The 13279-nt window shown below is 41.5% G+C and overlaps 1 protein-coding gene across 1 annotated transcript in view; it reads left to right on the top strand.

The window, feature by feature from the left end:
* The window catches only part of LOC118363981 (trifunctional purine biosynthetic protein adenosine-3-like), a 39726-nt gene extending 31002 nt beyond the window's left edge, over positions 1 to 8724 (top strand). The window contains exons 11-13 of the mRNA XM_052487021.1: positions 5544 to 5816; positions 6094 to 6188; positions 8478 to 8724. Coding sequence (XP_052342981.1) covers positions 5544 to 5816; positions 6094 to 6188; positions 8478 to 8675 — 566 coding nt within the window. The 3' untranslated portion in view covers positions 8676 to 8724. The remainder of the gene's footprint in view (positions 1 to 5543; positions 5817 to 6093; positions 6189 to 8477) is intronic.
* Positions 8725 to 13279: the final 4555 nt, after the last annotated feature.

Raw genomic sequence — 13279 nt, forward strand, 5'->3', positions numbered from 1 at the left:
GACCCTTTACTCAGTTCAGCGATTACAGCCTTGAGTCTTCTTGGGTATGACATTACAAGCTCTGTATTTGGGGAAATTTTTCTCTGCAGATCCTCACAAGCTAAGTCAGATTGGATAGGGAGCATTGCTGCACAGCTATTTTCAGGTTTCTCCAGAGATGTTCGATCGGGTTCAAGTCTGGGCTCTGGCTGGGCCACCCAAGGACATTTAGAGACTTGTCCCAAAGCCACTCCTGCGTTGTCTTGGCTGTGTGCTTAAGGTCGTTGTCCTGTTGGAAGGTGAACCTTCACCCCAGTCTGAGGTGCTCAGCGCTCTGGAGTCGATTTTCATCAAGGATCTCTCTGTACTTTGTGCCATTAATCTGTTTGACCAGGCCACAGATACCAACAGAGATGTTTTTATCTTAGGGGATTTTAATATAAATTGAAAGGATCACAATAATTCGAATAGAACAAAATTGATGAGATATACTAAGAACTGTGGTTTGAAACAAATGGTTAATGATACTACTAGCTCTTCAATTAAGTTGGGTCATCGTTCAGACGCATGCATTGATCTGATTTTCTGTAATATACCATTGCAATGCTTAAAAGCCAGATCAATGCCAGTGGGCTGGACAGACCATAATATTGTGACCATAACCATGAACACCAAGGTTCCAAAGAAACCCCCTAGGGTTGTGGTTAAGAGAAATGTTAAAACATTTCATCATGAGTTACGTCTAAATGATTTCGCTGCTGTACCCTGGGAGCTGATTTATCTAGAGGATGATTTAAATCATGCTACAGAATGTTTTATTGATTTGCTCACTGAGGTAATGGACTATCGTGCCCCTATAAAAAAGAGAACAGTTGGTGCCCGTCCATCTCCATGGATTGATGATGAACTGGGTGAAGCTTTTTCTCTTAGCAGCCAAGTCAAAATTAGAAATTGATGAACAGAATTATAGAACATTACGTAATTATGCAGTTAAATTGAATCGAAGGGAAAAAATGTTATTTTACAACAATGCTTTTACTGATTGTAAAAATGATTCTAAAAAGGTATGGAACACAGTTAAGGGCTTACTTGGTACATCTATCTCATCATGCCCATCTAGTGTGGAGGTTGACGGGAGAATAATAACAAAACCAGTTGATATTGCCAATCATTTTGCAGATTTTTTTACACAGAAAATTTAATTACTAAGCAACAATGTAGACATAAATTCTTCCAAACAAGCTATTGTCCAATGGATTGATGATCATATTATGAGCAATAAGATCTGCTCTTTTAGTCTACAAACGGTGTCAGTGGAGGAGGTGTTAAACCTATTGAAGTCATTACCTGATGGTAAATCTACAGGTTATGGTCTTAGGGAAAAAATGTTGCTTCGCTGTGCTGCTCCCCAGATTGCAGTTCCACTGAGATACATATTTAAATGGTCACTGGAAAAGGGGTTGTTTGCAAATGTATGGAAGCATGCGAAACTGTTTCCTATTCCGAAAGTCTGCAAAGAACCCATTACTCCTGCCAATAGTCGACCAATTAGTCTACTCCCTACACTCAGTAAGATATTGGAGGGTATTGTGAGTAGACAAATGTGGGAGTATATGGAAAAGAATGATCTGATTACAGCCAATCAGCATGCTTATCGCAAAAACCATTCCACTACCACTGCATTGGTTGACATAACTGACCCAGTGGCTCAATGCTATGGATAATGGCAGGTTTGTAGGTGTACTATTTTTAGATTTCAGTGCAGCATTTGATTTAGTGGATCATTAAATTATTTTGACAAAATTAATGCATTATAGTTTTAAGGAGGTAGCATTGAATTGGGTACAGTCATATCTGACAGGAATATCATATCATAACTGACAGGAAACAGTCTACCTATATCAATGGTTCATTTTCTTCCCCTAATGTGTTAAACTGTGGAATACCGCAGGGCAGCTGCCTTGGGCCACTTCTCTACTTAATATACACCAACGACCTTCCCTATGCCTTGGTTGAAACTCAAGCTACTATATTTGCAGATGATACTACGATTTATAGCGCAAGACAATCGGTTCAACAGGGACAGCAAGCTTTGCAAGGAGATTTGGAGATTATCAGGAAATGGGTTTGCCAAAACAAACTTGCTTTAAACACCAAGAAAACCAAAGTTATGTTGGTCTGTTCAACTAGGAAAAGGCCAAAACAGCATGGGATACAATTAAGTATGGGAGGAGTACAAATTGAAGAAGTGGCAGAAACCAAACCACTGGGAGTGCAGCAACTGCTTATCATGGTCGTCTCAAATAACTAATCTATGTAAAAAATATATATTAAAACAGCATGCATAATCAGAAGGATAGCTAAATATTTACTGGGGAAAATCCTTCAGCAAATAACACAGGCATTGGTTGAGAGTCAAGTGAACTATTGTTCGGTGGTCTGGGGAAATGCATCATCTAGTGAAGTTAGGAGGCTGCAGAATGCACAGAATAAAGCAGCAAGGATTGTTTTAAGGCGGAGATATGGTTCTTCTGTTGCAGTCATGCGCAGTGTTCTTGGTTGGTCATCAATCGACAAGATAATTGAAAAAAACATGCTTATCTTGTTTTATAATATACATCATTTTAAAACGGCCAAGTTCTATTCACAATGGTATTCAGTTGGTAAGAGAAGACATTCCGTAAATACTAGGAATAGATTGTCCACCATCTATGCGTTATCCAGACAGAAAAAATAAATGGGCAAAAGAACATTTAATTTAGAGCAATAAAGAAATGGAATAAATAAACTGAGCAAACTAGAAACATTTCAATATATAAGTTTAAACATTATTTAAAAACAATTTAAATATAGTATATAGAAATGTTGTGGAACTATAGTAGATGAAGAATCATTTTTTAATTTTTTTAGATTGAGTATTTATTGGGTTATTATGCTAGTATATTATGTATGTTTGTAATAGTGTGTTATATGTGAAATTGTGTTTGTATTATAAATTGTATTTTAATGTTAAGGACTCTTGGGAGATTAGTCCAAATGGGGACTAAAAGAGATCCTAATAAAATAAAATCCAAATCAAAATCTTTGCCTCGATCCTGACTGGTCTCCCAGTCCCTGCCACTGAAAAACATTCCTACAGCATGATTCTGCCACCACCATGCTTCACCGTAGGGATGGTGCCAGGTTTCCTCCAGATGTGACGATGAAACCGAGTTCAATCTCGGTTTCATCAGGCCAGAGAATCTTGTTTCCCATGGTTTGAGAGTCCTTTTGGTGCATTTTGGCAAACTCCAAGTGGGCTGTCATGTGCCTTTTTACTGCTGCAGAGATGGTTATCAGGAGTCGCTAATTTTTTGGTACCCTTCCCTAGATCTGTGCCTCGACACACATTTGTCTCTGAGCTTTACGGACAATTCCTTAAACCTCATGGCTTGGTTTGTGTTCTGACATGCACTGTCAAATGTTGGACCTTTTTTATAGAGACAGGTATGTGCCAATCAATTGAATTTACCATAGGTGGACACCAATCCAGTTGTAGAAGCATCTCAAGGATGATCAATGGAAACAGGATGCACCTGACCTCAATTTCGAGTATCATAGCAAAGGGTCTGAATACTTACGTAGATACGGGATTTCAGTGTGTTTGTAGTAATTTTGATGAAATTTCTAAACATGTTTTTTGCTTTGTCATTGAGTGTAGATTGAGGGGGAATAAATTATTTCATCCATTTAAGAATAAGGCTGTAATGAAACAATTTGGAAAGAGTTAAGGTCTCTGAATACTCTCCCGAAATGCACTGTACATATAATCACTCTTAAAATCTGTAAGGTCCCTCAGTCGAGCAGTGAATTTCAAACACCGATTTAACCACACAGACCAGTGAGGTTTTCCTCGCAAAGAATGGTATCTATTGGTAGATGAAAAAAAGCAGACATTGAATATCCCTTTGAGCATGGTGAAGTTATTAATTTCACTTTGGATTGTGTATCAATACGCCAATTCACTATAAAGTTAGTGTCGTCCTTCCAAACTCAGTTGACGGAGAGGAAGAAAACTGCTCACGGATTTCAGCAAGAGGCCAATGGTGACTTAAAAACGGTTAGAATTTAATGGCTGTGATGGGGGAACTGAGGATGGATCAACATTGTAGTTACTCCACAATACTAATCTAATTGACAAAGTGCAAATAAGGAAGCATGTACAGAATAAAAATATTCCAAAGGCAAAGAAATACAACTTTTTCTCCTGAATACAAAGTGCTATGTTTGGACAATCAATACAACACACGGAGTACCACTCTCCCATATTTTCAAGCATATTGGTACCCATGTTATGGGTATGCTTGTAATTGTTAAGGACTGGGGAGTTTTTCAGGATAAAAAGAAATGGAATGGATCTAAGCACAGGCAAAATCCTAGAGGAACACCTGGTGGTCTGCTTTCCACCAGACACTGAAAGATAAAATCACCCTTCAGCAGAACAATAACCAAAAACACAAGGCCAAATCTACACTGGCTTGCTTACCAAAGGGTTTCCAACCTTTTTAGAGCATGACAGCTACTTTTAAATCTGTCCTAAGCTACTTTTTTGAGAGGGGTGGTTTAAATGGGCACTTTCTCTCCTCCTCCCCCCTGCAACTCTTCCCTGGGTCCTTGGTGTACAAGAGAAAGTAATGCAATATTTTCTGTCAATATACCTGGTAAAATAATGGTTAATAAACAACTCTAAGGGGGGCCCTATAAAATCCCAGACCCCCCCCCACCCACAATTTTTTCTTCTATTTTCCCAAATTATTTTCTCACTTTATTAATCACTCTTAAAATTACAATTGTTAATGGAGAACAACGCAGTTCGATATTCTGAGTCCATGTCGATGCTTAAATAAAAAAAACTATTTTCCCTTTTTAAATTGTGCATCTGGCCTCTTTATTACACATGTAGCAAGTGAGGAATGTGCCAGTTTAGCGACGGTTCTGTGCTGTTCATGTCATGACAGTTTGCAAATAAGATACAAATTATAGATTTACTCATGATATACTTCTGCCAGGTAAGCCTACTTTGCAGTTAATTGAGAAGGTTTTGGGGAAAGTATTTCTGTCAACCCACAAGACAGTTATCATGTAAACTTGGAGCACATGGAGCGATAAACAAACACACGAATCCACACAGACCGCTGCAAATAATTTGCATATGCTGTGTTTGGCTTTTTAAGCAAATAGTTGCAAACCAGCGGTGGGATAATGTCAATGTTGCGTTCATTAGATAGTAGCTGTGAGCTTGCGGTGCCTGAGTTGTTTGCGGTGGAACGTGAAAATTGCATCTCCTTTAAGAATTGTTTGGCGAGCTACTCCTCGGTGGGCTGCGAGCTACTGGTGGCTCGCGATTGACCTGTTGGGGACCCCTGCTGTAGTCCATTGTTAAAGGGATAGTTCACCCAAATTTCAACAGATGGTCGTTACTGTGAAAGTTGTCTAAGTAGGATACTAGAGTGCCCCATAGCTAATTGCAGTTAAGTGTTTAATCTGTATACCAGTGTGCACTACCTTAAGTGTGTGTGTGTCAGGCACCAACCTGCAGGCACTGATGGAGCAGGCCAAGAGTACGTCCAGCTCAGCAGAAATCGTGGTGGTAATCTCCAACCGGCCGGAGGTCTTGGGCCTCAAAAGAGCCTCTTTGGTCGTCATTCAGACACGGGTGATTGACCATAAGCTGTACGGTAGTCAAGCAGAGTTTGACGGCACCATTGACCGCATGCTGGAGGAATTTGACGTGGAGGTGGTGTGTCTCGCTGGCTTCATGAGGATCCTCACAGGGTCCTTCGTCAGAAAATGGAACGGTAGGACCACCCAGCTTTGTGTGTGCACCAATAGTAGTTTTATGTGTGTTTTACCTGTGATGTCACTGTATCACAGAAACAGTGATTTGTTCCAAAAGAGCATTCCTTAAATTCACTTGCTCTCCCTTGAAGTTACATGGGTTAAGGAATGCTTTTTGAAATCCCTCAGAGCATCGGATTTACCTTTTTTTCATCAAGCTGGACTGGAGCGTGTTTGGGTATGCTTTCATTCTATTAAAAATGTGTGTGTGTGAATAACATATTTTATGTGTTGTAGGAAAACTGCTTAACATCCATCCATCCCTGCTGCCCAAAAAGCAGGCTCTGCAGGCGGGGGCACGGGTCACCGGCTGCACCGTCCACTTTGTGGCTGTAAGTACTGTACTCGGAACAGATCCTGCCTCCGCTCACCAATACTAACCATAACCAGATGTTATAAAAATTAGCTCGGATCAGATCTTAAAGCCAAACTTATCCTGTGTTTCCTGGTCCACTGCAGAACATGGTTGAACATTTTTTTATTTTTCGAAAAATGGATGCACATTTAGTTTGTTATCCATAGCTTGAGATCAAAAAGGCTTTATTTAGAAACCCCTCACCCCTAGGGTTAATCACAAGCTCGGATTTCTCTGATACAGGTTTACGTTAGGTGGAATTCTAGCCATATCGCCTACACCTATCCAGTCCTTTCAGATACAGTGGGGCAAAAAAGTATTTAGTCAGTCACCAATTGTGCAAGTTCTCCCACTTAAAAAGATGAGAGGCCTGTAATTTTCATCATAGGTACTCTTCAACTATGACAGACAAATTGAGAAGAAAAAATCCAGAAAATCACATTGTAGGATTTTTAATGAATTTATTCGCAAATTATGGTGGAAAATAAGTATTTGGTCAATAACAAAAGTTTATCTCAATACTTTGTTATATACCCTTTGTTGGCAATGACAGAGGTCAAACGTTTTCTGTAGGTCTTCAAGGTTTTCACACACTGTTGCTGGTATTTTGGCCCATTCCTCCATGCAGATTTCCTCTAGAGCAGTGATGTTTTGGGGCTGTTGCTGGCCAACACAGACTTTCAACTCCCTCCCAAGATTTTCTATGGGGTTGAGATCTGGAGACTGGCTAGGCCACTCCAGGACCTTGAAATGCTTCTTACGAAGCCACTCCTTTGTTGCCCGGGCGGTGTGTTCGGGATCATTGTCATGCTGAAAGACCGAGCCACGTTTCATCTTCAATGCCCTTGCTGATGGAAGGAGGTTTTCACTCAAAATCTCACGATACATGGCCATTCACCATTCATTCTTTCCTTTACACGGATCAGTCGTCCTGGTCCCTTAGCAGAAAAACAGCCCCAAAGCATGATGTTTCCACCCCCTGCTTCACAGTAGGTATGGTGTTCTTTGGATGCAACTCGGCATTCTTTGTCCTCCAAACACGTCGAGTTGAGTTTTTAGCAAAAAGTTATATTTTGACTTCATCTGACCATATGACATTCTCCCAATCTTCTTCTGGATCATCCAAATGCTCTCTTTCAAACTTCAGATGGGCCTGGACATGTACTGGCTTAAGCAGGTGGACACGTCTGGCACTGCATGATTTGAGTCCCTGGCGGCGTAGTGTGTTTCTGATGGTAGGCTTTGTTACTTTGGTTCCAGCTCTCTGCAGGTCATTCAATAGGTCCCCCCCCCATGTGGTTCTTGGATTTTTGCTCACCGTCCTTGTGATCATTTTGACCCCACGGGGTGAGATCTTGCGTGGAGCCCCAGATCGAGGGAGATTATCAGTGGTCTTGTATGTCTTCCATTTCCTAATAATTGCTCCCACAGTTGATTTATTCAAACCAAGCTGCGAACCTATTGCAGATTCAGTCTTCCCAGCCTGGTGCAGGTCTACAATTTTGTTTCTGGTGTCCTTTGGCAGCTCTTTGGTCTTGGCCATAGTGGAGTTTGGAGTGTGACTGTTTGAGGTTGTGGACAGGTGTCTTATACTGATAACAAGTTCAAACATGTGCCATTAATACAGGTAACGAGTGGAGGACAGAGGAGCCTCTTAAAGAAGAAATTCCAGGTCTGTGAGAGCTTGCTTGTTTGCTTGTTTGTAGGTGACCAAATACTTATTTTCCACCATAATTTGCCGTGTACCTATGATGAAAATTACAGGCCTCTCTCATCATTTTAAGTGGGAGAGCTTGCACAATTGGTGGCTGACTAAATACTTGTTTGCCCCACTGTACATAAGTCCCTAGGGTTAGAGGCTAGGGGTTATTCTGGGACAGGACCGTAGACTTGGATGACGCATCTTTTGCATCTGTCCCATTATGGTGTCTGAGCACGGGCAGTGACATTGAGGTCATCTCCATTTTGAAGTGAAGTTCTACTATTGAACGGGTGCATACCTGGAGTGTGTTGTTTAAACAGGTATAAAGCCAATGTTTGTGATTTACTGCCACCTATAGTTATGGAATGTTTTATCACAAGTATAATTAATTGGCTGATCTCATGATGAATGGAATTATGTGATCCTTTTTTCCTTCCTTTAACACATAGGAAGTCTCACCCAGTTGACTACTTCGAAATGGCGATGCTCATGCTAAAACAGGCTTTTGGGCACAGAGTTGTCTATGGAGAGGACTTAAATATTTTCCTGCCTTCTCAACCATAGGAAGAGGTTGATGCCGGTGACATCATTGCTCAGGAGGCAGTGCCTGTGTTGATGAATGATACTGAGGAGAGCCTATCAGATCGCATCCGGGAGGCGGAGCACCGGGCCTTCTCTGCTGCCCTGGAGCTGGTGGCCGCGGGTGGCGTGAGCCTGGGGGATGACGGATGCATTGTCTGGAACCCAAACGCACAGTGCTAAACCTCACCACAGTACCACCACACCCTGGCCCCCATCCCCAAAATACCTTACCCCCTTAACTCAGAATACATTGGTCCCCACCTAAAAGCAGTGGCTCTACTGACCTGTGTAGTAAATGGATTGCCTTAGTGTAAGCAATGTCTCCCAAAAATCAACCTCTTATTGTTTATAATAGATATTTGGTTCTAAATTCTAAAGACCCTCCCTCATCTCTGGTAGCCACAAACTGGTTTATTCCCGATACATTCCTTGTGCCATTGCTACAATGTCAAAATAACTAATTCCCATTGCACACATTCAATGGGTACTATTATGTAAGAATGTTACAGTAGTACTTGAACAATGATTTTTGGTATATCCTCGAGACATTGCATGACGAGTCAACCTATATTGTTCGCTATGCCAGCTGGGCAAGTCATTGTAGTATGATTATCATGAAGTGAGTCAAGGTTGTTCTCTGCATATACTTAGAGAAAATGCCTAAACTGCTATTTCTGCATGCCCTTTCATTAAACTTGCACTGTTGAACACCTTTCTTTAGTAGTTTATCGGCAAACCAGTAAGACTTCTTCGTTAAACTTAACATGCAAGAAATGAATATTGAAATGTCACGAAAGGCTTATGACATCTTCCCTGCAAACCAGGTTGCACACAACATTCCCTTGTTACAACTGAAAACATTGAATTAACAAATTACCTTTCTCTAGCTCCGCTATACTTTATCTGCACTCCTCCTTGGTGTAGGCATTGGTTAGGATTTTCCACCCTTTACACTAGTCATTTCAAATTTATAAAGGAGAGTGAAGTGTACACTTCAGGAGAAAGGACGCAGTCCTGGGCCACATTGAGCATCCCTTGACGTAATCACCAATTAAAAATGACTGGAAAGGTGAAAGCTATGTGGTGAAACACTTGTTCACCTATCCAATCAGTTATTACGTTAAGGCATGCCCTTGATTTCTCAAGTAGTCTTTTCTCGATTCCTCTCATCTCCTCAAAGCACAAGCTCCGACTAATGCTTTTTAAGGAGGTGAGGGCAGAATACAAACCGGGATAATTGCGAATGAGCCCTGGAAATGTTGCTCCGTTGAGGTTATGTTATTCCATGAGTGGATTTGATTAATTCCTCGGGTAAACCTGGTTAGCGTTGATTGCCTCCCAGGCGGGCTTGAGCCAGGTGCTTCATTTTGGCCCACAGCGAAGTTGGCTCCTTCAAATGAGTGGATTCTGCTATTTTAGCCACACACGTTGCATAAAATTGAGCACACAGCCATGTAATCCCCATAGACAAACATTGGCAGTAGATTTGCCTTACTGAAGAGCTCACTGACTTAACATGGCACCGTCATAGGATGCCACTTTTCCAACAAGTCAGTTCATAAAATGTCTGCCCTGCTAGAGCTGCCCTGGTCAACTACCGCGATGTGGTAGGCCACACAAGCTCCCAGAACAGAACCGCTGTAGTGCATAAACATTTACTGTGCTCTGTTGCAGCACCCACTACCGAGTTCCAAACTTTCTCTGGAAGCAACGTCAGCACAAGAACTGTTCGTCGGGAGCTCCTTTTCCAAGCAGACGCACAAGCCCGATATCACCATGCGCAATGCCAACTGGAGTGGTAAAACTCACTGCCATTGGACTGGGGAGCCGTAAAAACACGTCCTCTGGCAGTCCGACGGCCTTCTGAAGGCAATTACTTCAACTTTCGTAGAGATCGTATTCACCATAAAAGCAAGCCAATTTCAACTCTGCTCTTAACATTATTTGAACAGCATGTTACACCAGCCTTAAAGTGTGGGTTGCGACGTGTCAGCGTAAATGTATAATTGTTTAATTATTTAATGGAATTGATTTGGCCAAGTGCATCTGCGTGCTCTGTTTGGTGGGCTTTCTGCTTAAGCAGCGGTCTCTGCTCAGTTTGGCAGCTGCGCGAGTGTGAGAGGTAGGTGTGCTTCACGGTTTTGTTAGAGTTGCGTAAATTCGAATCTCGTATCAGGATAAATATAACGATGAGTCACCGATTGTATACTATGTATTTTTTATTAGCTAAGCAATAAATGGCAAATGCAACTTTTGTATATACGGGCTCACTGTAATACCATGCAGGGCAGAACAGGGAACTGACAGGATGTACGTAAACAGTTGTTCTTATACTGTGATAGGCCAACAGACGGGTTGGAACAATGTCTATCACAGTAGAGGCTGAGCGTGGTTTAGACTTGTTCAGCCTATCGCAGGCGCTCAGGCGGGTCCCCGCCTCTTGGCGCTTCTTGGAGTCCTCCCTCCCTCCCTCCGTCGATGTATAGATTCCGACTCTTCTGGTATCGCAGCCTAGTTATAACAGTTGCTCAGTTCCTGCTATTGTGTTGTTCAGTATTTTTCCATCTCAGTTAAACCTCGTGATGACCACCCCTCCCTATGCCTGCTTAACCACAACTTTGTAAGATACAGCAAGTCACACCATGTGCTCTATTGTTACATACAAACACAAAGACAAAGCATCTGTGGGGCTGTTATCTACAGTTTTGCTACATGCAGGTCACACCATGTTACTCAGTTCTTGTCACACACACAAACAGGCAAGTAGATGTAGCAAGCAGTTGTTTAATCTCATGATGATGCTCAAGTGCACAAATGCAGATACTTCACACAGCCAACATCAGATAATATTTAATCATATATATATATATATATATATATATATGGTAATGTCTACAATGTAAAACACAGAATCCCACAGTTTACTGGATATTTTTTTCTGCAGTTTTCTTGAGGATCACTCCGTGACACACACGATGCAGCGCTGTCGTTCAGGTGACAAAGTCGCTATATTTAGCGAGTATTCAAAAAAGCGACTAGCGACAAATCTAGCGACTTTTTCTGGTGTTATTGGAGACTTTTGGAGACTGATGTGAAAGCACGTACCGTTCTTACTATTCTCAATGAGCAGCGGGTGCTGCCGTGTGTCCCACCCCTGTCCCAAAGCACTCACAGGCGTCCCAGTCCTCGGGCAGCAGTTGCTGCATTCAGACCAGGAGATGTTCACCCCACCACGTCCAGACTGCAAATGAATCGCACATGCGGGATGCCGCCGCTGGTTGATCCCGCCCGCCCTGGCTTACATTCAGGGCGGGATGTAAAAAACTAAACAAAATATTAAAACTAAGTAACTCCGCCAGTGACTCTTTTGGGTCACTTTTGCCGGTCCCAAGCCCTGATAAAGGAGGGTTGGAATTGTGACATAAAAAAAAGAAGAATCGACAGAAGAAAGTTCATTTGTAGTTCTAAACATATTTAGGGTGTTTTTTACTCACTTTTTGTTTCTCCCACAATGTTATTCCTCTCTCCTACAGCGTCCATCACAATTACATGCACATAGCAATTATGCAAATTAGGCGATGACTTCATTTAGTGACTTTTAGGACAGCCAATAGCTACTTTCCTTAGAGGAGTTGGCAACACTGCCTTCAGGCAGCAGGTGATGCAGCACTGTAGTTCAGGCAGCAGATAAAGCGCTGTCAGCCACTGACTTATCATTCCCGCTCGCCATCGCTCACCTCTGTCATCAAATGGACTCATCCTAGCTACAAGTTCTGACTGAGCTCAATTGTCATGAAATGCATATACAGCGATGAGTTTCTCTCTCTTTCAAACTTATAACGAGGAGCGCCCACAATGTGTTTTGTGTGTGGAAGTGCTGAGTAATGAGTCTCGCATAACAAACATCTTCATCTGTACTGTTACTTAAGGTTGCCTAGGCCGTCATTGAAAATAAGAATGTGTTCTTAACTGACTTGCCTGGTTAAATAAAGGTAAAAAAATTTAAAAAATATGCAGATTGCCATCATACAAACTGAGGCAGCAGACTTTGTGAAAATTAATATTTGTGTCATTCTCAAAACTTTACGGCCACGACTGTTCACAGATAATGGCAAACATTTGCCCAAGCTACTGATAGGGCAACCTTAAGTAACAGTACAGATGAAGATGTACAGTAGGCCTGATAATTTTTCCATCTTACTGTAGAAATTCTTGTTAAACTAATCTATGTTGGAACTGTTGCTGTTAAAATACAATAATTGTTATTCTTAACTGGAATAAAGATGATTTTTTTAGGCAAACACACTCACACAGTTCTGGGTTTTTCATCTACAACAGGAAGCGTTCGCCTGACTGAGAAGGCAGATGTTCTGGTCCAGTTTGGCACCACATACCTATGCGAGTCAGGGTTCTTAACTCTGACATACTTATACAATAAATAAGTACAGAAACATTTAAGGCTGAGCATGACCTCAGTGTTGCAGGGTCAAAAACAGTCCAGAATAGACCGTACAGATAAAAAAAGTATATATCAGGCCTACTGTACATCTTACTGTAGAAAGAAAGTCTAGTTTGGAACTATTGCTGTTAAAATACAATAAATAATTTTCATTCTGAACTGGAATAAACTGATTGATCACATTGTTGGGTTTGACATTTTGAACTTTGAGATATTGAATAAATGATATAATCAAAGGAGAAAGTTAAGGGTTCCCTGTAGAAGGACAGATAGCTGTGGAATGTGTTGGGGGACAGGAGCAGAGCACCATGTTGATTCAGGAAAG

The sequence above is a fragment of the Oncorhynchus keta genome, chromosome 30 (genome assembly GCF_023373465.1).
Source record: "Oncorhynchus keta strain PuntledgeMale-10-30-2019 chromosome 30, Oket_V2, whole genome shotgun sequence".
Taxonomy (NCBI): Eukaryota; Metazoa; Chordata; class Actinopteri; order Salmoniformes; family Salmonidae; genus Oncorhynchus; species Oncorhynchus keta.